Here is a 24829-nt window from a genome sequence, read left to right on the forward strand (position 1 = left end):
TGTCTGTTATGGCTGGCCATTCTGTCAAAACTGAGAACCCAACTGCCCACGTAAGTCACATCTTTCCCTGGCTTAGCTGAACAGAATACTTTTCATGGAAGAGCAAGCGAATCCAACTTGGAGTGCTCAGCCAGTGCAGACAAAAATCATCGCCCACAGGATTGTACACCCACAGCTTAAAGGAGAACAGCAGCTTATTTATATAATCTTTGCCAACCTTATCTAGGATATTAGCTGTGTTTCACATCTCTGTCTAGCCAAGTAAGGGGGTTATTGTGCAGCTGGTGGTAACTACTGCCTGTGACACCAGTTTGGATCATGAGGGTTCAAGGAGTTCTCTGACTTTGCCGTTTCACAGGTGATTTTTTGTGAAACGTCTCTCTTGGAGACCTATATAAGTACATAAATGGCAGCTGGTATAGATAAATCTTGAAACCTAAAATAGAATTTATTTAAATATGTAATGTCAATATTTTCACATGTAAGGGCATTTTGTCTTTCAAAAGTGGAACTATAAGAATATTCTTGTGGATTTTATAACAATTGGTCTTCAGTCTGAATAATTTGTCTGTAGGGATAAGGTTTAGGGTTTGGGGTTTTTTTTAGTTGATCTGTATAATTTCCACTTAAACCGTTTAGTCTTCCATCATGAAACACCCTCTGAAAAGTAATTAATTTATTGTTTCCATGGATACTGATAGAGCTCTTGACTAAACATTTTGATCATGCACTCCTATCAGTAAAGAAAATAAATTACGCATGCACCGCAAGTATCTGTATATTTATAAATTATACACATGGAATCATAGAAATGGTTTGGGTTGGAAGGAACCTTAAAGATCGAGTTATAACCCCCTGCCATGGGGGTAGTAGACCAGGTTGCTTAAAACCCTGTCCAACTCGGCCCTGGGCAGGGGGTTTGGAACTCGATGATCTTTAAGGCAGCTTTAACATGTACTATTGTACTATGCATTATGCAGTTACAAAACATACCCAAAAAATGGAAAGTAACGATGAGATAAAGATGAAATAAACACTATTTTTACAGTTTTTTAATAGTGCAAAATATTTTCACACTCCAGTGAATTGTTTTGCACAGCTCTGTGGGTTTTCACACCCCACTTTGGAGGCCTCTGCTTTTCCTACGGAGAAGTGCCCTATGCAATATAAATTGCTGATCTAAAGCACAGAAAGAGTGCTGCAAGTTTTCTCATGTACATGTGTTAGAGATTGCATTTGAAACAGGTGTTTTTTTCCAGGGTTTGATCCCTGTATATTAAATAGATTGGTTTACCTTCCCTTCCTACTTTTATATGTCTTGGACTAGCAGTAGGAGAGGCCAAATAAAGCTTTATTTCATTTAGTGGTCTGTTTTTCGGTAGCTTTTCACATCTGTGAAACAACTGGATATTTCACTTGGTTTATTGCAGAATGTGGGAGTACATGGGGGGGTATATTATTTTTGTAACTTACAGTGTAGATTGGTCTTGTTAATTCAGACTAAAACACTCTGATGTTTGAGTGCTTCCTATGTGTGTTCTCAGGCCTAGTATTCATGTAATCAGTGTTTGGGATATCTTTGTTTGCAGACGTTTTGCTGAGTACTCCCCTGTAAACAAGCTTTCATCATCTTTAAGGGGAACTTAGAGAACTAGGTGTTTGGGTGCTGTTTTTATCCTTCTGAAAGTTCATTATCCAACAAGAATTTATTCCTCAGCCAGCTTAGGAGAGAACAGAGGGATCTGTGTTTCTTTCTTTAAAAAGAAAGAAAAAATCCTATAGTGTAAGCCAGTAGCCAAATAATGTTTATAAGCTTAAGGAAGTGGGAACTTTGCTGGACTAAGACGTTATGCATCTAACTTTCCTTTTGAATGTGAACTTTGTGGCTTTCTTGTATGCTGTCCCAGGAGTTAGCTCACTTCTTCTCATGTGCCCCTTTACTTACCATGTCTTGGCATGTGTCAGACTCCACAGGAGTTTTTAGAGCCTATTTTGGTTTAGTGATTTTGTGGCTTCCATGTGGTTGGTTCTTAAACTTATGCACCTGGTCTCTAAAGTATCTGCAAACATGATGGGTTCTTTAAATGCTGGCTGGTTTAAAATTCATGGGAAGTGTCAAGGTGCAAGTAAGAATATGGGTTGAGCTTAACTTTCTACATGAGTCTATGCTGCTTTCTTATATGCTTTTCAGACTAATGTGGCTATTTTAGTGTACTTTGATCTGGATGACTTTTTTTGTTGGAACACAATTGTTAACATATCCCCATCAATAATCTGTACTGAAATTCAGCAAAAGAGAAGTTACATCACAGTACTATCTACAACAACTTTACTGGTAAAATAAAGAATTAGACCTTGAAGTCACATCAGAATTTTATGTTAGACACTCTTGTACAGTGTTAGTCCACATAACTTAAGTTGTGGTCAACTTTGTTTAGAAGTACAGTTTGTTGCTGTTCTGAAAATCGTAGATAAAACTTCCTTTTTCCTGATGTCCAACATGCTTCAAAGGTCATAGCTGTATTTCAGGGTCAGTAACAACAGTGTCAGAGATTTTTTCATTGTGCTACTTTGAAGCCAGAACTTCCAGTAGCGCGAGAACAAGGGCCTGACTTCTGAGACCACAGGATGTGTAGTGTTTCTGTTACATTAATGCTTGTGAAACAACTGTTTTGTTGCTGTGACTTTCAGCAGGATATATTTGAGCATAATTGAATACCTTCTTGACAGGAGAGGAGAATTCTGAGGTTGTCGTATTTGATGAGTAGGGTAAACTTCTCATGATATGGAATGTCAAAAACGGCGTAAGATTTCCTTCTGACAGTTCTCCCTTCCATTCTTAGAAGGGAAATAGTGTCTGGAAGATTTATGTCAATCCCTCTATATTGTGCACTTCCTTGAAATTTGGGGCAGGAGTGAGGGCACTGCAGGAGCTCTATAGAGAAGTATGAATTGGTACTGCAGCTGAAATTCTTTTGATTCCTTTTCTGTGGATTTGCAGGGCTTGAGATATGATGCTAAATTTAGCCATTTCCTAAATACTAAGATTGCTTGCACCTACAAACAAGAAGCCACTTACCACGTACCTTGTCAGTAGCTGGTTTCCAGTAACTTCTTGTCATTACTGAAGGGCAGCAAATCAGTTCATCCTTAGTTGCACAACCCAAGGTGAAGAAACAAAGCTGATTAGGCACTCAGTAAATTAAATTTTGTTTACGCCTTAAGAGATTTCTCAATCCACTAGTACGAGTGGCATTAGAATACAACTTCCTGTGTCCTGATTTGGTTGACAGTCTTCAGACTTGTTTATATCGTGTAGAACTGGCAATTGCTGTTTCTAAAACAGGGTGGACTGTTTAAAAGTTGAGTTTTAAATCAGAGATGACCTGTACTCACTTGCCAGTAGTTATGATGCTGACTTACTTCTATGCAGCTTTCTCAGTATGCAAAACGTCAGTATTTGTAGAAACAGATAAAGTAACTTAGCCAGATAACTAGGATCCCAGTTGGGGGAAGGAGAAAGCAAGTGAACCAATGTGCGCATTTTCTACAAGTTCTAATGATTTAATTTTTTTTAATTATGAGTTACCTAGTGCATGTGGGTATTCACTACACTCGAGATGCAGTATGGAAGGAGGGATCAAGGTTGTCTTAGTTTTAATGCATTGGGAGAGGGAAGGAAATTGAGCAACTTAATTTTCACTTTTCTTGGGCAGTGACTGAAATATATGGATGGAACATTCTTCAGCATATTTGAAGATGTTGGATTTCTTTCAAGCTCTTCATGGTGTGTTAGTTCTAAAATTTTACTTATTAGATTATGTTTATGTTGAAGGGTGAAGATGTCAACCGGACACTTGAAGGTGGGAGGAAGCCTCTTCACTATGCAGCAGACTGTGGACAGCTTGAGATTCTGGAATTTCTGCTATTGAAAGGAGCTGACATTAATGTATGTACATCAATTTGCAAACAGGTGCTAGGGTCTTCCCACACACACACATTTGTAAGGGGTTGGTATAAGTGCCTCAGTGGTTACTGAAAGATGTAATTAAACCAAGCAGTTTGATTCATTTAAAAATATTTGAGAGGTGGTCTCCAAGAGGCTAGAAGCTTAAAATTATGTTTATTAAATGTTTTAATTCCTTCTGGACACACTAGAAGAATTTGTTTCTATAAAAAGTTCAATTTGACCACAATTAGAAAAACAAATCCAGTAATCACATCAATATAATTTTTGCATGAAACGTGTATTGTATTTGTTGGAAGGTATTTCAGAAGACATCCTTGGCCAAGGATGTTTAAATTAGTATGCTTTTTTCTGCTTTGGAGACCTTCTTCCTGGTACAAACTTAGTCATTTTGCTGTAGCTCGACATGCAAGTTTTTTTGTTTTTGTGGAACGACTTGACTAAGCTATATCAGCACTTAAAATTGGGTATTTCTCACTGAAGTTACATTCCTAAATACTTTAACCATGCGTTCCAAAAACTGAACCTTGGAAATCTCGTTCAAATGTTAACATATTAATCTTAATTTAACATCCTAGCTTTAGTCCATAACAGAAAGGCTTAGATTTTTAACTTGATGTCTTGAAAGATAATCTTCTCTTTGGGAGTTGTTTGTTGGATGAGTTAAAAATAACATTTCTCTTCCTCCATTTCTTATTCTTTCCAGGACTATAGTTGTAGAGAAGGCAGCCAAAATAATGTTTCAGCCAAAATTGCTTTCTGAAGTGAGACTGGCTGTGAAATGGAGAATTAGGGATAGTGTTTTTAAATTGGACAAATTTTTTCAGCTGAAATGTCACAATTTTCATCATTGGCCTAAAATAATAGACAAGCTTTGGGATACCTAGAAGTGTTATGGAAGAAATGTCTTGCTATTACCTGTTTTTTAAATGATGATTTTTCTTCTTAAAAAATTCCAAGGGATTTTAATATATATTTTATATATTTTATTTATATATATTTTAATATACTTAAATTTTTACTTCTTTCTACCGTTGATTAAAGAAAATTAAAAAATTAAGTGAAACCTTCTAATGCCATGTGAAATTGTCCTTCAAATACCTCTGTCTCAATTTACAGGCTCCAGACAAACACAATATCACACCACTCCTATCAGCAGTCTATGAGGGCCATGTTTCCTGTGTGAAATTGCTTCTGTCAAAGGTGAGATACAAATGTTTAGAAAAAATGAGCCATTAGCAAAGCACGTTACTATGATTCTTTTCAGTAAGATTATGATGCTCTGGATTAGATGGTCAGAACATCAAACCAGTGTTGTTTGTGTTGCTAAACCAGAGAGGGTACTCTGATTCTGGAGATAGTTGAGGGAGAAAGTTCCAGGACTTTTGTGCTGTAGCAAAAGTGAGAGATCACTAAGAGTATTCTGAGCTCCAACTAGAGAGTAGAACAGCAAATCAGTCAAGAAAAAAAATGCATTCCTTCAGCAGACAGGGAGGAGTGGGATTTAGCTTTGGCAGCTGTTTAAGTGTTTCATGTGATGGAATCTCTGCTGTGAAGTTGCTCAGAGGTGTGGTTTCCCTCTACTTTTGCCAGATGACTGAAAACCCATCTGTGCTGGCAGAGGGAGGGGAAGTAAAAGTAGGAAGCCAAGATTTCTCTGTCATGGAGCTTGTAAATTTTGTCTTGGGGAGAATAAACTTAATCTGTCTCTGTTTTCATATTATTTCATAATACTGATTCATATTACATATTCAATTTTACAAAGCAGTAGTTAATTCAAGCAATGTTTTTTCCCCATTCATATGTGCTCATTCTTGTTATACCTCACTTTAAAAAGAGGAAATTAACAATGCATTTTCAATATGTGAACCTGCTTAAATAATTTGGCCACAGGATTTCATGCCGTGCAATATTTTCTTACGCCACTTCCAGGTTTAAGTTTTTCTTAACTACCTTAATGCTACATGAATTTATCTTTTCTTAACTTTGATCTTGTCTGATGTTATTTATGCCTTTCTGTGGAGAAGTGCTGTGGCTGTTAATTTAGGCTTCAAATGGTGCATTCAACTTGTTTAAATTTATTGTGAGGACTGATCCTTCATTTAGGATCATCAGAGACATGAATATTCTTTATCCCATATTGATTTATTTCTGTTTCTGTTCTACATATGTTGCTCAAGTAATAAATAAGATGCCCCAAAACTTGAGTTCACACACAAATTCTCTGGCAGCCACACTAAGGGTTGTGCATTCGTTGTAGTCTCTGTCAGTGAGACATTGAGGTCCATCCTGAGCCCAGCTATTTTTCATACAGTTTGTGAGAGAGTATAGATCTGTATACCTGGTACATTTCAGATAGGAATGGTTAAGTTCAACAGTTATAAATAGGAGGCAATCTTACAAAGATGTGCAGAATGTTAAAAGAAAGTGAATTTGGACTAGGAGTGGAGATTATAAAAATGTCACTGCAACTGGATAGTTTGCAAATTTGGTATTATTTTCAGATAATAGAGTTAAATGTTGTACTACATGTGATTGCTTCCATTCACATGGGCTAGCTGATGAAATGTTTATGCAGTGGAACTTGGTTCTTCAGCTGAGTCTGTTTGAGGCAGGGCTTATATGTAGAAGTTGTTCTGTATCAATATAATTATCTTATGACCCTTGTTTAAACATTTGTTTAAACATGTCACACTTTGTAACATAGTCATATTTGACAGCAGGTACCTGGGAGATCAGGTTGTTCAGCCCTTTTTGAAAGATCTAAAAATTATTGACTGTTTAATGTTCCTTCTAGTTAGTTTTGGAGTGGGATGTGTTTCATTGTTGGTCCAAATGCAGGACAAATATTGATTGTCTTAAGTTAGTGTACGTAAATAGTGGAATTCCAATTGCAAATGATGGACCAATATTTTTAAGATTTTTTCTTTGTTGCTGTTTTGTTGCTTTTGCAAATACTAAATTTCTCCTTACCGCTAAGAAGCTGCATTGCTACATGTCTCCATTTACCCCGTGAGTTGATCTGTTGCATCCACAGCCTGTGTCATACAGTATCTCTTAAGCTGTTTGACTAGAATTCAACTACCTCATTAACTTTTTGTTAAAGAGGAAGCACAAATAATGAATATTTATACTTCCACAGGTTTTGAGAAGTGATGTGATGCTTATCTGCTTAGTCTGTTTGCATACCACCTATATCAAAATGTTAGAAGTTTGATCAAATTAAAATTAAGTAAGGAATAAGAAACTGTCCTTCTAAGATGAGACTTAATGTAAATAATGCTATGTTGAAAACAGTTGTTGATTTGGACATTGAATTATTTTAAGCTAACATTCTCCATTGCCTTCTACAGTGTATGAATCATGGGGCTGTTTGTAAGCTTTTCATGAGACCCTTGAGCTATTGAGAGGAGAAGGGGTGTTTCAAGAAATGTTTCAAACACTAATCAGACATAAAATGCAAACAAATATGCTTTAATAAAAGTACCGAATATGAAAAAGGGTAGTCAAGGTTACATCTAGGTTTTTTGTAAATACTGTTACTGTAGAAAATTCATTCATCTAATGAAGCTGAGCTGTTTATTCTTACATGTACTGTGACAGCTGAGCATTCTTTGAACAGTCATAGAAACATAGAGTCGTTAAGATTGGAAAAGAAAAAACTACTGAAATTATTGAGTCCAACCATTAACCCAGTACCACCACTGAACCTCCTTTCATCCAGACTAGACAACCCCACCTCTCCCTTGTCAGACTTGTGCTCCAGGTCTTTCACCAGCTCCATTGCCCTTCTCTGTACACGCTTCAGCACCTCACTGTCTTTCCCATGGTGAGGGATCCAAAACTGAACACAGGATTTGAGGTAGGGTCTCACCACTGCCAAGGAGACGAGGATAATTGCTCCCCTGGTCCTGCTGGCCCTACTGTTCCTGATACAGGCCAGGATGCCTTTGGCTTAGTCCTGAAATAGCATTTAGTTTCACTTTGTGTTGTACACTCTTAAGCCTCTTGTTGATATTGGTGGTCATGCAGTTGCACAAAGCACAGACAAGTTTCTTCTAAGCTCATATTAGGAAGTTTGTACTCCTAAGAGCATAACTTGAAAAGCAGTGGAACCCACATTGGCTTTTAACAGTTCGGTCTCTACAAAAGTTTTTAGTCTATGAGCCACATGAGTAATAGAATTTGCTGGAGGTGATACTAATAGCTGAAGCCATTACACCAACTTTAAAAACTGCTGTCCCTTAAAAAGCAGCAATTCTTTTAATGAATTTCAACTTGCAAAATGCTTTCCTAAGCTAAAGCCCAATTTGCTCCTCAGAAAAGGCTGTATTGGGGTTTTTAGCTAATGCTTATCACACATGGAATGAATGCTGTGATGACACTGTCTAAAATACAAATGCAGCCTTAGGTAGAGTTTTGGGAATTCTTAGTATATCTTTTAAGATAAATGAAAATGTGTGGAATATTATACTGTAGGCATTCCAACGAGTGGAGGTTTGGGAGTGATCTGTAAAACTGCTGTATCAGCACCTGAGCTTCAGTTGAAAAAAGTTCTTTTGTTCTGATTGACTGTAATACATGAAAGCAAATTAGCTTTTAGTTCAGAGGTAGAACTACTTGTCTTACTACAACATTAACAGTAGTTAAACCTTTTATTAATCTTTAATATTTTTAAGGAATTCTAAGCATATTAAAATAGCCTGTTTCAAACAGTAAAGTTGTTTCAAGCATAATGTGACTTCAAAGTGAAGCAGAAGTGCCATATCTTAAATTCATTTTTTTTCAGTTCAGTGTTTTCACTACTATTATTAATGTAAATAATATAATATTAGTAGATATTTTACTTTTGGGACAGAAGAGAACTTCGAATACCTTTTGACAAAGTCAGAAATCAATTGTTTTTATTTTATTCCTGCTAGGTGCCAGCTTTCTACAAAACAAAATAGCAAATAAAGTAATGAGTACAAAAACCTAGACTGAAGTAATATCAGTCATTATATTTTCATTTGCTTTTGGTTTTTTCAGGGACATTGGATTTCAGAGATACCTGTTTGAAAAGGAGATGTATATATAGATATAGGTAAAATTCCAATTGCTCAATATTTTTCTTTAAGAATCTGATGTTCAATTCGTAATGTAAAAAGTTGTGAGTTTTTACTGTAGAAGAAACCAATATGTTGAAATAGACAACAGTTTTGAAAGCTTCTAATGGAGGATGAGGTTTGTCGCAAAAGATGCAACAAACCTCATCCAGTTTTCAACTTTGAAAATAGTTCTGCTTTTTGTAAAATATTTAATGCAATTTGATCTCTGCTTTCTACTAAAAATGTATTATAAGAAATATCCTATTGAATTGGGCAATTTAGCACCTTTTTTTCTCCTCTGACAGTGGCAAAAGGAATGCCATTTGGGAAGAGTTGTGAGTATGACCACTTCTGCTCACTCATTCCCCTCATTCCTAGTAGTTGTATTGGGGATTGTAGAGGTGCACACATCTGTCACCTACTAAGTAGTGTTTATAGATTTGCTGTCCATGAATTCATCCATATGCTTTTTGAACAAGAAGACATCTGCCTCCATTGTGTCATCTGGCAACTCCTTCTAGAAGTTTGCTGCTTGCTGTGTAAACCAGTCTTCTACCAGCTTCATTAAGTGCTCCCAGTTCTGGTTTCACAGGGTTTGGTGACAGCTCTGCATTGCCTTTCTCTGCTGCCATGGTGGTTTTGTGTTTGTTGGTTTGGGTTTTTCTCCGGAAGTGCAACTGCAGCCCTGTAGCTCTCGTGCTGCCTTCAGAGCATGTTTAACATTTTTGCTTTGTCTGGTGGCTTAAGAGGGCAAACTCCTGCCAAAGAAAGAAGATTTATATTTATTTGTGTATGTGTATTTTAAGAATAGAACATAACACAAATCTAAAATGTTCATAACTTTTTAGTTTGAGGAAGTAGAGAATACTGTGAAATCATTGTACTTTTATGAGGCTTTTATTAAACTTGCTTCCAGGCAGTGTTGTACTTCTGAAAATTAAAGTCCTCTTGACCTGAACTTTATTGTTTCCTTATCTTTCTTTTGACTGTGGGAGAAATCTTTCTGTCTAGCTAATGGACCATTCTCTTAATTTATTAACCCTGAGTTTAATAAACGGTGTCCTCCTTGGGTAGTCATGATCCTCTTATCCTGCATTCAGTAAAGCTGTTTTAGAAACTCAGGTCTTGCATGTATGTAATTTTTCTGAAGTGCAAAAGTGCAGGACTGGGGAAAGCAGTCCTACCTCAAAAGCTTGCTTTATACTTTAAAATTACTGCAGTTAACAGTTGTATCATTTGTACCCTAAATGCTGGTGGAGAGTTTTATACATTAAAGTTCTTTAAACTCTGGCAGGTCAGTTACTGCATAGTTCAATTTTTTTTCAAGTCTAAGTTCCTATAGGTTTTCTGAGCTTAACATCAAAGAACAGCTTTGAAGCCCTCTTGATTTCCATGTGGATTCTAATCTGAGTGCCATCGAAGCAGCAGAAATAATCAACACCTGTAAAAGAAGCTATTACTACTCCCATGGCTGCGGTTGCCTTTCTTCTCCCTAGACAACTGAGATTAGAAATCTTGAATACCTGTTAAATCTCTCATGTTTTTTAGGGGAAAAATAAATGTTTCACAAGCAATAGATTGCAGTGGTTTCAGCTTAAGTGTGTGTCTGCGATGATAAACTTCTCACTTCTTGGGAATAGGCCAATTCAGCTCATGTTCACACCCCCAAAGGACAGCGATGCTGCAGCATTTTGGGAACTGTTTGAGCCAAGAATGTTACATAGTGATAGGAGAGAGGTAAATGTTACAATGGCTCCTGTGGAGTGAATTCATTGCATATACACAAAATCTTTGTGTTTTGCTACCTGAAAAGTACTAAAGAAAATGTTGCTACAATTATAAATATGCCTCTCTGATTTTTTTCCTTCTTTTTTTTTTTTTTTTTTTTTTTACTGGAGTTCTTTGGACACTTTATTTGCCCAATCTTTTCCCGTGATAGCAGAAGCCTGTCTCCCTGCCCTACAGATGACTGCCACCAAATAACACAGTCTGCTCAGGTCATGTCTTGCACTGAATCTCTCTCGGGGTTGCAGGGTAGATTAACAGCTCCAACAGGATCAGTGTGGCCAGTGGATCACAAGATGGACAATCCTGCCCTAAAAACCACTGCAAAACTGTCTTTTTAGAATGACAAGTTCAATATTTGCAAGTAGAGTAGAAGTTTCAGAGAGGGAAGTATCTTATGTTTAGAAAAGTAGTATTGGAGACAAATCATAGTAGTATCACGTCCAGTTTATTAGCCTGTTAGAAACAGTTACAATGGAAAGTTTAGTGAAGTGGGAATTGTCTTGGCAACAGACATGACATTATGTATGGAGGTTTAGTAGGATTTTGTGTATATAATGAGTAAAGAAGTTCTGAAGATTGTAGGTTTGTTATGTTCTTAAACTATTGAGTGTCCTTAAGAGAAACTAGCAATCTATATACTTTCTCGTAAGGTAATTTAGAAGGGATTTCTACTTCCTCTATGGAGAACTTAAGCATGAACTGAAGAAGACAGCCCTGTTCTGTACCTACTTTTGACAAAGTGTGTTTGTACCCAGTGTGTTTTTCCTGTCACTTGTTTGAGCAAATACATACATTTTAAAGTGAGATTTGCATATTGTCTTGAGAAGAGTTGTTTTGAAATCAGTCCTGTAGGCTCTAATTACTTTGGTCCCTTTAACCACCCTGTTTACAGTTGAGTCTGTTTTCCCTTCTGCGAATATGACAACACAGTGTTCAAAGCAAACATGACTAGTTAATCACTCTGTTTGTCTTCTTTTGTTCTCCTCCTGTAATTCTGGCACTGTGCTTGTGCTTACTGTTCTGCAATTTATTTAGCTGGTGCATTATCTTCCATCCTCCCATTGCTTCCCTGCTCTGTTTTGTTGCCTTTTAGGTGTATGCATAACTCATTCAGAACAAACCTGAACATTTTAGGACTTGAAATGATCTTCTGGTGCTGTTTTTCCAATGTAGCGATAGGGACTTTTTTCAAAATGGAAGAGAAGCAAAATCTTAGATGAGTGTAGTTTTTTTATGATGTAGAAAGAATATAGTATGATTTGTTAGTAAATAAGCTCTTCCAGGTGTTACCTGTCTAACTCAGAATGTGAGAGCTTGTTGCACCCTGGATTTCATGGAAGTGTGTAACAGTAACACTGAATTTTTGCATTTGTAAGAGTAGTTCCTGGAAACAAAAAGTATTTCTGTTTCTGTCCAAGATTAACTGATAATTTTTTGGACTTGCAACTTGCTGTGTAACAAAAGTTACGTGACTTTTTTCCTATCCTAAATGTTAAAGTTGGAAACTTAAGTTAGCTGTGTACTGAATAGTGTTATACATAAATCTTGTTTGTTTGGCTTCTGAATGAAAACAATGCACTGCACTAAAAAGCTGTATCTAATCAATATAATTATGCAAGGTAGGTAACTGTGTTGACACATTTCATACTGATACAGCCTGGCTTTATGAATTCACTCTCCTTCTCAATGTCTTTACAGGGTGCTGATAAGACTGTGAAAGGCCCAGATGGACTAACTGCCTTTGAAGCCACTGACAACCAGGCAATCAAGACTCTTCTTCAGTGACGGATGGACTGATCTCTTAAATGTCTCTCCTGTGGCCTCACACTGCTGCCTGTCTGCCACTCTTTGCATCTTCCAGCTTCTTCAGCTAAATACTTTGGGGGGAGGGAAATTCTTTGTGAATCAGACTAGTTAGGGGCTTGTATCGAAGATAATCTGGTTGGAGAGGGTTGAAAACTATTATGAACAGTGTCCTTCTAGGACTTCTTTTCAGTGCACAATCCCTTCCCATTTCTAGTGAAAATGGAAGAAGGAAGACAGACCATGCTCTTGAATTTTTGACTTGTAAGCCTCCTAGGTTAGTACTAAGATTTTTTTTTTTAGATGGATGGAAGTACTTCCTTTAGATGGAAGCACTGTGCTATGTACCTGAAATTAATTGTGAAAGAGACAATAGTCCCATGCTCTTAGTGTCTGCCATAATCTGAAGTGTAGTAATGTAGGTGGCTGAATTGCTTTACTCCCTTCTCTCTCACTGAGTAGCTTTATTTTTCTGCCTAAAGCTTATGTTGCAGTTTTGAGGACTTTTGATACTAGTTATTGGAGCTGTTCTTTATATTGACTAATTGGATGTCACACTAATGTTTTTCTGACTCTTGAGTAAACCAGGAAAGACCAATTGAGGCACAGTGATGTTACACTCCATATTATCTACCAAGGTACTTTTGGAGCTTGAGTTCAAAGTTTTTCTATCCCATATTTGTTCTAGTCCAGGGCAAACATTTTAAGTAACTGCTTTTGAGACACATCACAATTTCACTGTAGCTTTTCCGAAAGGATTGTGAGATGGAATTTCTTTACTCACCATGGCAGCATAAAATTTCTAGACACATGTGAAAACTATAGGCTGTTTGGTATGCAAAGATAATCAAGTCAAATGTGGAGAATAAACACCAATTATTTAGACATTCATATCAGATGAATATTGTTGCTAAACTTTGGTAAGAAACATCTAATCTTTCCAAGTTCAGATATAGAAACAGGAAGATGTATAAGTAGAAGTCTTAACTTGCTCTGACTACTGGAGAAAAAAAGCTTTTAATTGTGCATATCTTCAAATCGGTGTTTCATTGTTGAATGAGTGAACCTCTTAGATTTCATTAAGGCATGAGGCTTGTTCTCAGAGATCGCAGTGCAACCAGACCCCATTAGCAATTGACTTATAGCTGATTTACTATGGCAGTGAATCTGACAGTTCTATGACAGGCTGGATAATTCCTGAGAAGGTATTTAATGATGCTGTAGGGATTCCTGTCACATCATACAGTCCTCAGCAATGTCTGAGCTCCCGGCTTTCAGTTCATCCTGAAAATTTTCATTAGGCTGCTGATTCACCCAAAACTGAGTAACAGATTCCATAACAAAAAATTTTACATCACAAGCTATACATCTTCTCTTTTTTGGAATACAGATTTCAAACTTTCTTTTAATGTACACAATACAGAAAACAAATGTATATAATGTCTCTTGCTGAATTCTTAAACAAATGTAGCTGATACTATTTTAATATTACTGTTGAAATTGAGAGGATATATAGAAGTAGACTGGTGACTACCACTCATATTTAATGGAGACTTAGTTTTACTTGAATCATGTTGCATATTATGATTGAATGTGTCAGCTATGAAAAGTACTGCATTTAAACTGTAAAATGAGAGCAGAAACTGATTTATGTCTACACATACCATAACAAAAAGCAATGAAGAAAACAATCAACTCTGGCCATAAACTATACAGTGCAATTACTCTTTATTTCCTGGACGTGGGTGGCAAGGAAGAGCAGAAGGGTTAGAAATCAGTGATAAATCACTTGGTGAGCTGCTGATAAAAGAACAAGAATATTTGGTGGACAGTGCTTTTAATAACTATTTATAAGAGAACTCTTTAATGTTATCTCTGATCAGTGCTGGATTGTCATGTTGTTGTAATAGTGTGAACACAGACTATAGGTTTAACTCTTTATTCAGCTATGAAAATAACAGTCTTTGGCATCAATTTGCCTCCATATTATGCTATTAAATACTTAGCTATTAAAATACTAGTCTAGAAAACTGCAGTCTGTTTTTATGTGGAGAACTTGTTTATTCAAGTTTTTTGTGTTAATTAGTGTCAAGTTGTCTGGCCATAGTGGTTTTGGGGTTTTGTTGAGTTATTTTTTCTCTATATTCTTTCCTGCCTTGCCCTTCAATTCTCATTTAAGTGAGCAAAGAAACATCATCTTTGTACTGACTCTTCTGGTGATTCACTGAGGCAATTTTGCCTACCTTTTTCTACAATTATGGAGACACCTTATTTTTTCTTACTTCACCCTAGGGGGAAAAAAGAGCAAACAGACTTCAGTGAGACAAGTATTAATTTGGCTGTAATATATACCCAAGCTGCCTTTCAAGATCGTGAAATGATGGCATTTAATGCTTGGCTTATAAAGAAGAAATACTTTCTTGCTTTTTGCACTACATAACAGGTGATTAAACATTTTGCCCAAGATTTAAGAAAAAAAGAAAAAAGTAAAAATAAAGGCTTATGCTTTTGTAATTGTTTAGAGACTGGGCTCATTCATTTGTTCCTTTCTTGTCAGCTATTTTGTGGAAAATATAATGGGTGGCTTCCTCTATCTTTGAGTAGGTCCTAACTAGATGAAAATACCAAGTGGTAAATTATTTGTCATTCGATAAACAGAACTTAAATGCTTTGTCAGACTGGAATTGCATATGGAAATCCACTCTGTTCTTAATATTTTCCTTTGAAATTTCTGCTGAATAAGTTATAACCTTAAGTATATTTTGGAATTTTTACCCTCTGCTCCTTTTACTTAATGGGGAGCAAATGAGAAAAGGAGTACAGTAGTTAAATGGAACTAAACATAACATTGATTATTTGTAGAAGAGGCTGGTAAGAATAGAGTGTCCTAGGTCAAGCAATTGCAGTGTTGCATGCAGAATTTCAAAATGAACTTGTCTTAACTATATTTTGTAAATGGATAAACAATCATCTTTCTACGCAGTGACAGAAGAAAAATTAGTGCTCTGTGCATTTTGATATTTGACTTTCTCTTTTCACCATTGTTAACTGATTTGACACAGTTGGGTTCATCATTATCATGGTTCATAGACATCAGAATGCTAAATGATACTGTATTTTTAAGTTTGTGTTGCAAGAATGAATGGAATAAACTTGAATTGTGCGACATGAGAATGTAGAGTTTTCTTTCCTTTCTTGCTCCTGTGTTTTATTAGCTTTGAGCTACAACTTTTTATGTTCCTGGAAGGCATCTAAGTTCCAGTTCACGTGTGCAGTGATTAAACTGTTCAGGTGCCTATAAGACTGAAATGTGGAATGGAAGCTTCTTTGAAAACTAAATATATAATATTGTGTGTGGTTGTTTATTTTGGGTTTTTTAATTGCAGCCATTTGAAAGAGGTCTTGATGATTTGTTTGTTGTGGTCTTGTCTGCATTTCTGCTTAAATGGTAATGCATAATGTTGAAGTTCTGCTATTCATATTAAATTCTAAGAGACAGTCTGTAGATAGCGGGATGTTTCTCCCGTTACCTGTGAAGACTAAAGCAATTTGTTCTCTCCTTCATCAAAGAAATTGAACCAGTTATTTGCAGTAACAACAGCTGAAGCATAAATAAAATTGTATAGAAATGTTTCTTCATTATTCTAGTGGCATCTTTACAGTGATTATGTCAGAACTTCCTGACTTTGCTTGTCAGTGAAGATTTGGATCCAGTTGCTTGAAGTGTTTGATTTATTTTAAATATGCAGTTATTAAGAAAAAGTACAGAAAGATGTGTCAAAGTAGAAAAACTATACCAAAAAATATCTCAAAATTAATTGATTTTTTCTGATAACTTCTAATGCTGTATGCACAACCTTTCAGTCAAACATTGGAGGAAACAAGTATGTGTTCACTATAAATACCAGCGCAGTTCAAATAGTGCAAAGGCAAGTGGCAACTGATGTGTGTGCTTCAGTTCCTCTGTTCATATTACTGGTTTTTTGTTTTGTGAGTTTTGGTGTTGGGTGGTGTGGGGGTTTTTTGTTTATTTGTTTGTTTGGGGGGTCAAGGTTTTGTTATTTTGAATTAGTTGTTTTAAAGGACAATTTTTCTATTGCAGGCAATGTACTAGCTAAGGTTCAAAATGCAGATTTCTTTCATATTTCTCAGTGACTGGTGAACCAAATTCATCTATGCATGTAAAGACACTAACTTTTGTCTATAGCTGCTCTTTTGAAAGAAATTGCTTTCTCTGCTCCCTTCCAGAAGGATGTTGGCCCAAAAAAAGAGGATTTTTTTCAGTTGCATCACTTGATTGTTCCTCTGTTTGGAGAAAACCATATTCTCAGAACTCTACTTAAAGTATTTTTCTTTTACTCATAATCTGACATCTTGGAAGAGCTTCCAACTGAATTATGCCATAAACTTGCCAGGTGAGTTGTTTGGAAAACTTGGTTTCATGTAGTGCCTTCAAAGCCTCCAAACACTTGCAGGTTTTGCCTGTTAGAGAAGTGAATGAGTGTTTTTTCCTGGGACCAGCACTCTTCTCTCCCCACCTTAGCAGTCAAAACAGTGTTTCTAATAATTTGAAACTAGGAAATGGTGCATTTAGATACCATTGCTTGCTATTGCAATCTAATGAGCATTTGGAGAACCTTCTTTTGAACAGAAATGCTGGAATCTTGTGAGGCTTCACTCATCAGATGCCATTTGGAATGCATCTGAGTACACATCTCCATTCTCCTGTGTCCCAAATGTCTCTGGGTTTGGTACATTGCGGGCTGCTATGGAATACAGGATTCTTTTGTACTTTTCAGTCACTTCTTGTTTACTACATCATTTTGCAACATTTCAAAATTAAGAATAGAGGCTTTCATGCACTGAGGTTCAGCTCATGGCCATTGAAGTTAAGGGGCAGGACAACATGGTAAAAGCACAACAGATTGCATGTCTCAATCCATCTATCAAACTTGCAATTCATTAAAGGAAAATTTCAGTTGTCTCAAGCTGCGCATAAATTTGAAGGATCTAAAACTCAGTCTCAAAAGTTGACATACAATAAACTCAGGTTTGGTGCATATATTGAATAATTTACCTTTGAAACATTTCTTTATATGTGTTTCTTATTATTTTCCTCTAAATGAAAGTAATTCCTCATTCCATTTGGAAGAACAATCAGTTTGTTCAACTAAAGCTTTTGTTTCAAAATAAGAAACCAGAGATCTAATTTGGATCAAGGTTTTAACTATTTTGCCTCAAAAGTATTTGGAAATGGGAGGTCTTGATAAGTATGTGACTCTTCATGAAAGTGAAGTTATACTCCCTCTTTATTTTTAAATACATTTTTAATTAAGAATTGTAGCCTTTAATTTAAAGAGTGACAGCACATTGTGACAAAGAAGTCCAACCACCTTTTTTTTTTTTCCTTTTATGATTTATTTTGCTGGGAAACCAACAGATCTGTTCCAGATGACACAAAATATCTTTGTTTTTTGCCAACTTCTGTCACCAAACCAGATCAGTATTTGCATGACCCTTTGTAACTGTTCAACTTGGCTTCTGTTCAGGGTGGTGATATCCCTGGAGGGGTACGTGATGCTGTAGTTTCTTCTATAGGAGCTTTATGCTACAGTCTTCTGCAGAACAGGGAGATGTAGTAGCTTAATTAGGACTAAGCTAAAGACAGATGATGAATGGGGTTGTTATTACCTAACTTAGTTTCTGTAATGCAGAAGACATTGTCAAAGCCTGTTAAGCAGTAATTTGTCATTATCCTGGAGAACTATGGCCGTTGTTACACAATGACATAAAATAACATAGAAAAACATAAAAAGAGACGAACATAGAACAATAAATTCTGACATTAAGTTCCAGAAGTCTTTCCCAAAGTTTATTCTTGAATGTATTTTGGTGAGTTTTGTCTTGCATGTGTTTAGGAAGCTTCCTAAAGCAACATTACTTTGAGAGTTTTCTTCATTGCTCTTTTGCATAAAGTGGCAATTTTACCTTTGGCAAAAGAAATTTCTCTTTTACAGATTTGGAAATAATATGGCTATGTTTGTGTGTGCCTATCTATTATATAAGAACATTTGTGCTGAAGGATACTTCCCATCTATACTGTTGACAAATTGTTATGAAAAGCTAGTCCTGCACCTGATACAAATGTGTACATTCAGATAAATCTGGAACAGCCTTTGAGACATTGGGTGAGATACCATTGCAACTGGGGTCAGTATAACAGCAGCAGATTTGTTTTGTGTCTATGCACAAACTTCTCTTATCCATAGGAAATTTTTTTCTTTCTCTTTTGTTCACTTAACCTGTAAGCTGATGAAAGGATTATCTCTCAGGTCTTGACACACCTTAAAGGGTTCTTAGTGTGCTTTGCAGTCAATGTCAATAATCTTCTCAAAACACAGAAGAGCCTGTTTAAAGAGAGAGGTGAAACAGATGGCATAAGCACACACCATTTTCTAGTGTCAGGGGCTTAAAAATGTGAGAACAAGACCCAAGCTTATAAATTAATGAAATTTCTGAAGGTAACTATAAATATTTACAAAGCCATATTAAAGAGTAACTTGAAAGAAAAGAAACCCAGCCTACGGCAATGAAGCTGCATAACCTGTATAGTTAATAAGGAGGGGCTCCTAAGGCTTTCTCACTATAAACAGCTGAATATATATTGGCCATTCTTTCTTTTGGCTTTAGAAAAAAATGAGAAAGTAACCAGCACTTACTTAGCAGGTAGTTGCTTTGGGGAAAAAAGAATTCCCTTGTTCCCAATTTGCAAAACTCAGAGGTTGAGATTGAAGTGTTTGGAGTTTTTTTACATGTCAGAGATGGAACTTGTGGAGATGCACAGAGAGTGAAATGTCAAAACCTCCCAGAGTGGTTTCCAAGGATCATGTTCTGTCAAAAGTATTTGTTCCCTGCATGCTAGAACTGACCTGTGACATGTGGTCCTGTTCTCTCATCTTTACCTGCACCTCCTGAATGCACAGCTTTTCAAAGCTGTGCTTTACCCCTATCACAGTTTTCCTTTTTTAATAGCTGCCTGGAAAGTGGGCAGAGAACTTGTTAATAGATGCTAATAGAAAAAACTCCATCTAAGGCTGTCATCTGTAACAGGAAAGGAAGAACTAAAATCACAAGAGGGGAAATAAGTAAATGAACGGGGTTTTTTCATTTTATCTTCTTGCATACTACAGGCATATTCTTTACTTTAAATGTTATAGTAGTTTGTACCTTTTTAAAAAAATCCAAATACTTTATGTCCTTACTACTTTTGTTCACATAGGGTGTACAGTGACTAGTTGTGGGATTGGAATAACATAATTCACTTACTCTATAACATAAATTACGTACTCTTTTTTTTCTTCCCCCCCCACCCCGCCCCACCCCCCTGAAATGTTCTAGGAGACAAAATGTTTGCAAAATACGGCAGTATCAGTGGTGCTGCAGATATAACAGAATTGGTTTAACTTGCATATTGTATGAGTTCTTCATGTCCTTTTGACTGTTTCTCTCACTAGGTGGTCTTTAAGGTCATTTCCAACCCAAGCCATTCTGTTGTTCTATGATAATGCTACAGGTTAATAGGAAGACTGACTCTATTTTGTTTCAACCTCAGCAGCAAGATTATTTTCTGAAACCTGCATGGTACTGAATTTAACACACTGAACTGTTGATGGTTAATACGTTATACTGCTGGCAGAAATAGAAGACATCATATGTTAGTGTCCTACTACACCTGTATAAATGCACCCCTCCAAGATTAGACATTTCAATAGAAGGATGACTCAGAAACAGATTTTTTTAATTAAAGATCAGCATTTAAAAGACCAGCCATAATGTAAAAAGACAGACATAGAAGCCCAAGAGGAGCTAGAACTGGGTTTTGCAGAATTTTAGAATATTGCACCAATGAACAACACCAGCAAGTGAAGAATAAAAAATAAGATCCCATAGTGGCTGAGTAGTTTTTCATAGACCATTTTCTATTTCAGACTGATTTCCTCACAATTTCAATTAGAGAAAAAGCACTTTTCAATAACAATTACAAGCCAAGCTCATAAACATCTGAGCTTCATACTAGGGGCAGAGGGTTATAGTTGTTGAGGTGAGGCACAGGAAGGTGTATTACACTCAGGTTTTGTGTTCAACAAATCATGTTGCCCTGAGCACTTGATTAATTTAATGGGTAAGATTTCTGTGCACTCCTGAGATATAATCCAATGAATGAAACTTGCTGGCTTTTTTTATTAATACTTTGACTTACAGTGTTTATGCATTCATGCTGAATATGTTTATTGCCTTCCTGCTCCAAAACATGGTAAAACCAAATTCAGTAATATGATGTTGATTTTGGTTTTTTGGTGGTTTTTTTTTTTGGGGGGGGGGGGGGGGGTTGGTGGGTTTTTTTCCCCAGAAGAGCTTAGGTGTCACTTTCTCCTCAGCCATTTGGACTGAAAAATGCTGCTTTCTTACACTGCAGTGTTGCTGTGAGGCAGAGGTTCCTGTCAGTGCAGAGGTGCCCTGCTGCACACAAAAGCATTTTCACTGTGAAGAGCAGCTGCAACACATTGTGGGCTTCCAAATGCACTTTTTCCACTGGTGACTTTGAAAACCCATCAATAATTTCATGGCCACCTAGGCAGAAAACTGTCACCTTTTAAAAAAAGTGTCAGCCAAGTTGTTCTTTTTGTGTAGTGGCAACATACCAAAGTAAGAAAATGATGGTTTGGACCTGCCTAGTATAAAAAAGCACATTCTATCTACTGGATCCTCTGCCAGGGAAATGTTCAAACCATTGCCAGGTAGTAGGTTTATGTGCTAGTGTGCACCTCCCCATGGGTCATATTGTCTTGTTCACTTACTGAGGATTTAGAATATTTGTTCAAATGCCTTTGGCATTGTTGACAACTGTTGCATGAAGAAATGCAGTTTCACTTGCTGTGGATGCATACTGAGATAGTAGCAAGTTTATTTGTCCAAGTGACAGGTTAATAGTAAGAAACGTCACTTTTTAACATGTTATCCATAGCTGGGATTTTTTTCTGGGTTTCTTTTGTCATAATGAGAAATTCAGTCACCTTTTTCCCTTGTGTTTGTTAATTCATCTACCTATAATGGTAGATGAATTCATTATTCTGTCTCTCAGATCTCTGTTTTAAAGCTGGAATGTATGCTTTGTATGCTCTTTGATTTAAATAGAATAATCCCTTGTAGCCTGCGGAAAACTTCTGTATATGTAAACAGGCAAACCAGTATCTAGCATAGAAGTTGACTTTTTTCTTTAGTTGCTGTTCTTTCATTTTAGAGAGAAAGTGAGAGGGTAATTTATCTTACTCAGGGACCATTGATCACCAGGTAATGAGCAGTAGGAATTTCCCTGATCCCTGGACCTTGATAAAACTTTGTGATTAAAAATTGATACCTTCATCAGTATGTCTTTGACTGGTTTAATATAAGAATTGATGAAATTTTTCTATCAGTGCTACATAAATGAACCATATCAGATGTTGTTATCACAACTGGTACCTAATATATCAGAATTTGCTCTTGAGAGCTGAAGAATTTAGGGTTATTTAATCCAAACACTTTCTTTGTAATGAGGATTTAAATGACTGTACTTGGGTTTGAGAGGCAGCTGGTAAGCAGGTGTGGAAATAACAATGATAATCCACTTCTTTCAAATGCGAAACAAACAACCAACCTCCCTCCCCACAAAAAACTCCCTCAAAACTCACAAAAAAAATTATAAAAAACAACCAGCAAAAATTACTCTTGTGATCCTGCCTGAGACTGCTGGGAGATTAATGGCTTGTCCACCAAACTCAGAATTGCAACTTAACTTCTTATTGGTGTTTTGATACTATAGCATATAGAGGGACTCGTATCCATGCCTATGCCAGTGCTGGTAGCATCTTAAAAACTGGTTTCCCCAAAGTTATGTGACTGCATCACAGAAACATGAGGTACTAGGACTCAAAGGTTTCTGTGTTAGCCTTCTTATCTCTTTTTTTTCTACTATATGTTCAGGCAAATGTTTCCATGTGGCATTGTTTTGATGGATATACAGGCCAAGTGTCTACAAAAGGTCAGCTCTTCTGAAAAACTTTTTTTTTTTTTTTTTATTTCTGTGAGAGGTAGTTCTTCCTTTTCTTGATAAATATTAGGGGAAAATGTTAGGGACAGTGCTAAATAGTTTCACTGTTTTCATCTGTAGTGTTTAGCTTTTGTAAAGCTAAATTTGGAGTGTTGTTCCTGCAACAGGAATTTGGACTCCTACAAGAAGTATGTAGAGGAGGAAGGAAAAAAGAATTTTGTTGATTTTTGGTTCTCTAACATATAAATAAGCTAAGCCTCCAGAAACTCTGTGTACCCTACCAGTTTCATGGTTATTTATCAAGTCCCTCCTTGAAAAGATTGGGTTTGACTTTGTCAGTTATGATTTCCCTCTGGAAAGAGATAATCAAAAGGAGGAAATACTCGTAAGTTTAAGCACTATTACCCTGTGCAGTGCAAGTGTCCAGGATGTTATTGCCATGTTGAAGAACTGAATTTGTCCTGCTTGCATGTCAAGAAATGATATTTAGCTGGAAAATAAAATATGGTTAAACAGTAGAGCCCATGGCAGGGAGAACTTTTTAGTAAACATGAAACAAGCTGAACTGTGCAGGGTCACATGCAGTGCATGTGGCTGTACTGTCAAAGCAACTGCACTTTGTAGGTGGTCAAAGAATCACAGAATATGCTGAGTTGGAAGGGACCCACAGGGATCATCGAGTTCAACCCTTAGCCCTGCACAGGACTATCTCCAAGAGTCACACCATTTACCTAAGGGTATCATTCAAATGCTTCTTGAACTCTGTCAGGCTTGGTGCTCCCTGAGGAACCTGTTCCAGTGCCCAGCCACCCTCTGGGGGAATAGCAGCAATAAAGCTTTTTCACAGCTCTTGTCATTGAGAGTGATGTCCTTCCAAACCTAAGGATTATACCAGGACTGCAGCCATTCAGCTGTATTGTTGTACCTGCTACTCAAGGAAGAAAAATGTAGAATGGAATGAAACTCAGTCTCAGACCAGTGAGAACTGATGACCATAAACATGGTGTTATGGGTTCACCTAAGTGAGCCTAAATTTGGGGTTCCCAGCTTGGGGAAGGGGTCCAAACCATCGCTTTCCCTTCGGTTATGAATTGATGAATTTGGAGGAAAACACATTGGAAGGTGATGCTGCAGAAAACATTTCTAAAGGTAATACATAAGAGGGGCAAAGCAGGACATTCTTAGTGTTATTAGGCAACACAGAATTATCAGTCAACATCATAGAAAGGAAAATAATGCAAACTATGCATTACAACAACAACCGGGGTGGGGAGGGGGGGCGGAATAGTAAAGTATGGCCAGCATTCATATCCATGATTCTTGGAGCAAAGCTGTCTGTGTGGCCAGGGCAGCAACAGAGTTTTTCTTCTATAGAACAGGAAAGTAATGGGTATCTGTTGCAATGCATTCACTAATAAACTTCAGGTTTACTCAATCCAATAGTTTCTACTCCAGAGGGATTTGAATCAGTATAGTGAGGCAAGAGTTGAAAAAGGTTTAGATTTTTTTTTATGCTGTAATTTGGGAGAGAGTGAAAGAAGTCCAAACTTGAGATAATTATAATATTTTCAAATTAATTAATTTGGGTTTTTTTTCATTTAGTTTTCTTTTTCTTCTATTGTAGTTTCAATTTTAAATACATGGAAGGTAAATAAGTGGATTCTGCAGCTTTGAAGTTCTTTGGCTCAATATTTGTTTCCTAAATGGTGCTATTATTTAATCTTGAACTGTATAACCACTGCATTCTTGCTGGGTGGAAATAGCATTGTGAAATATACTGTTGCAAAATGCACAGGAAAGCAGTTGTAATATTTTTTTCCTGAAATAGGCAAGCACAGCAGCCCTTCTAAAATGCAAAAGTGTATTTAAAATTGGCAGCATGTAAGCGAACAATCATTACAAAGAACTACTTTCCACAGGCTTCCTACACTTTCAGACTCTGCCTTTTCACTGGAATGGCCAAGTTCTGTTTATTTATTGCTGGCTTGTAGTTGTGAAACTAACTTCTGGTTTGATGTAGACTCCTTATACAGGAAAGTTTGAGAACCAGTCTCCCAACCCAGTAACGTTTAATACAGAAATAACAAAGATAAA

At 36.7% G+C, this 24829-nt stretch overlaps 1 protein-coding gene across 1 annotated transcript in view; it reads left to right on the plus strand.

Moving 5' to 3' along the window:
• MTPN (myotrophin) overlaps nt 1-15811 on the plus strand; it is a 36055-nt gene extending 20244 nt beyond the window's left edge. The window contains exons 2-4 of the mRNA XM_071551165.1: nt 3836-3949; nt 5087-5170; nt 12541-15811. Coding sequence (XP_071407266.1) covers nt 3836-3949; nt 5087-5170; nt 12541-12627 — 285 coding nt within the window. The 3' untranslated portion in view covers nt 12628-15811. The remainder of the gene's footprint in view (nt 1-3835; nt 3950-5086; nt 5171-12540) is intronic.
• Nucleotides 15812-24829: the final 9018 nt, after the last annotated feature.

This window comes from Pithys albifrons, chromosome 3, assembly GCF_047495875.1.
Source record: "Pithys albifrons albifrons isolate INPA30051 chromosome 3, PitAlb_v1, whole genome shotgun sequence".
NCBI classification, from domain to species: Eukaryota; Metazoa; Chordata; class Aves; order Passeriformes; family Thamnophilidae; genus Pithys; species Pithys albifrons.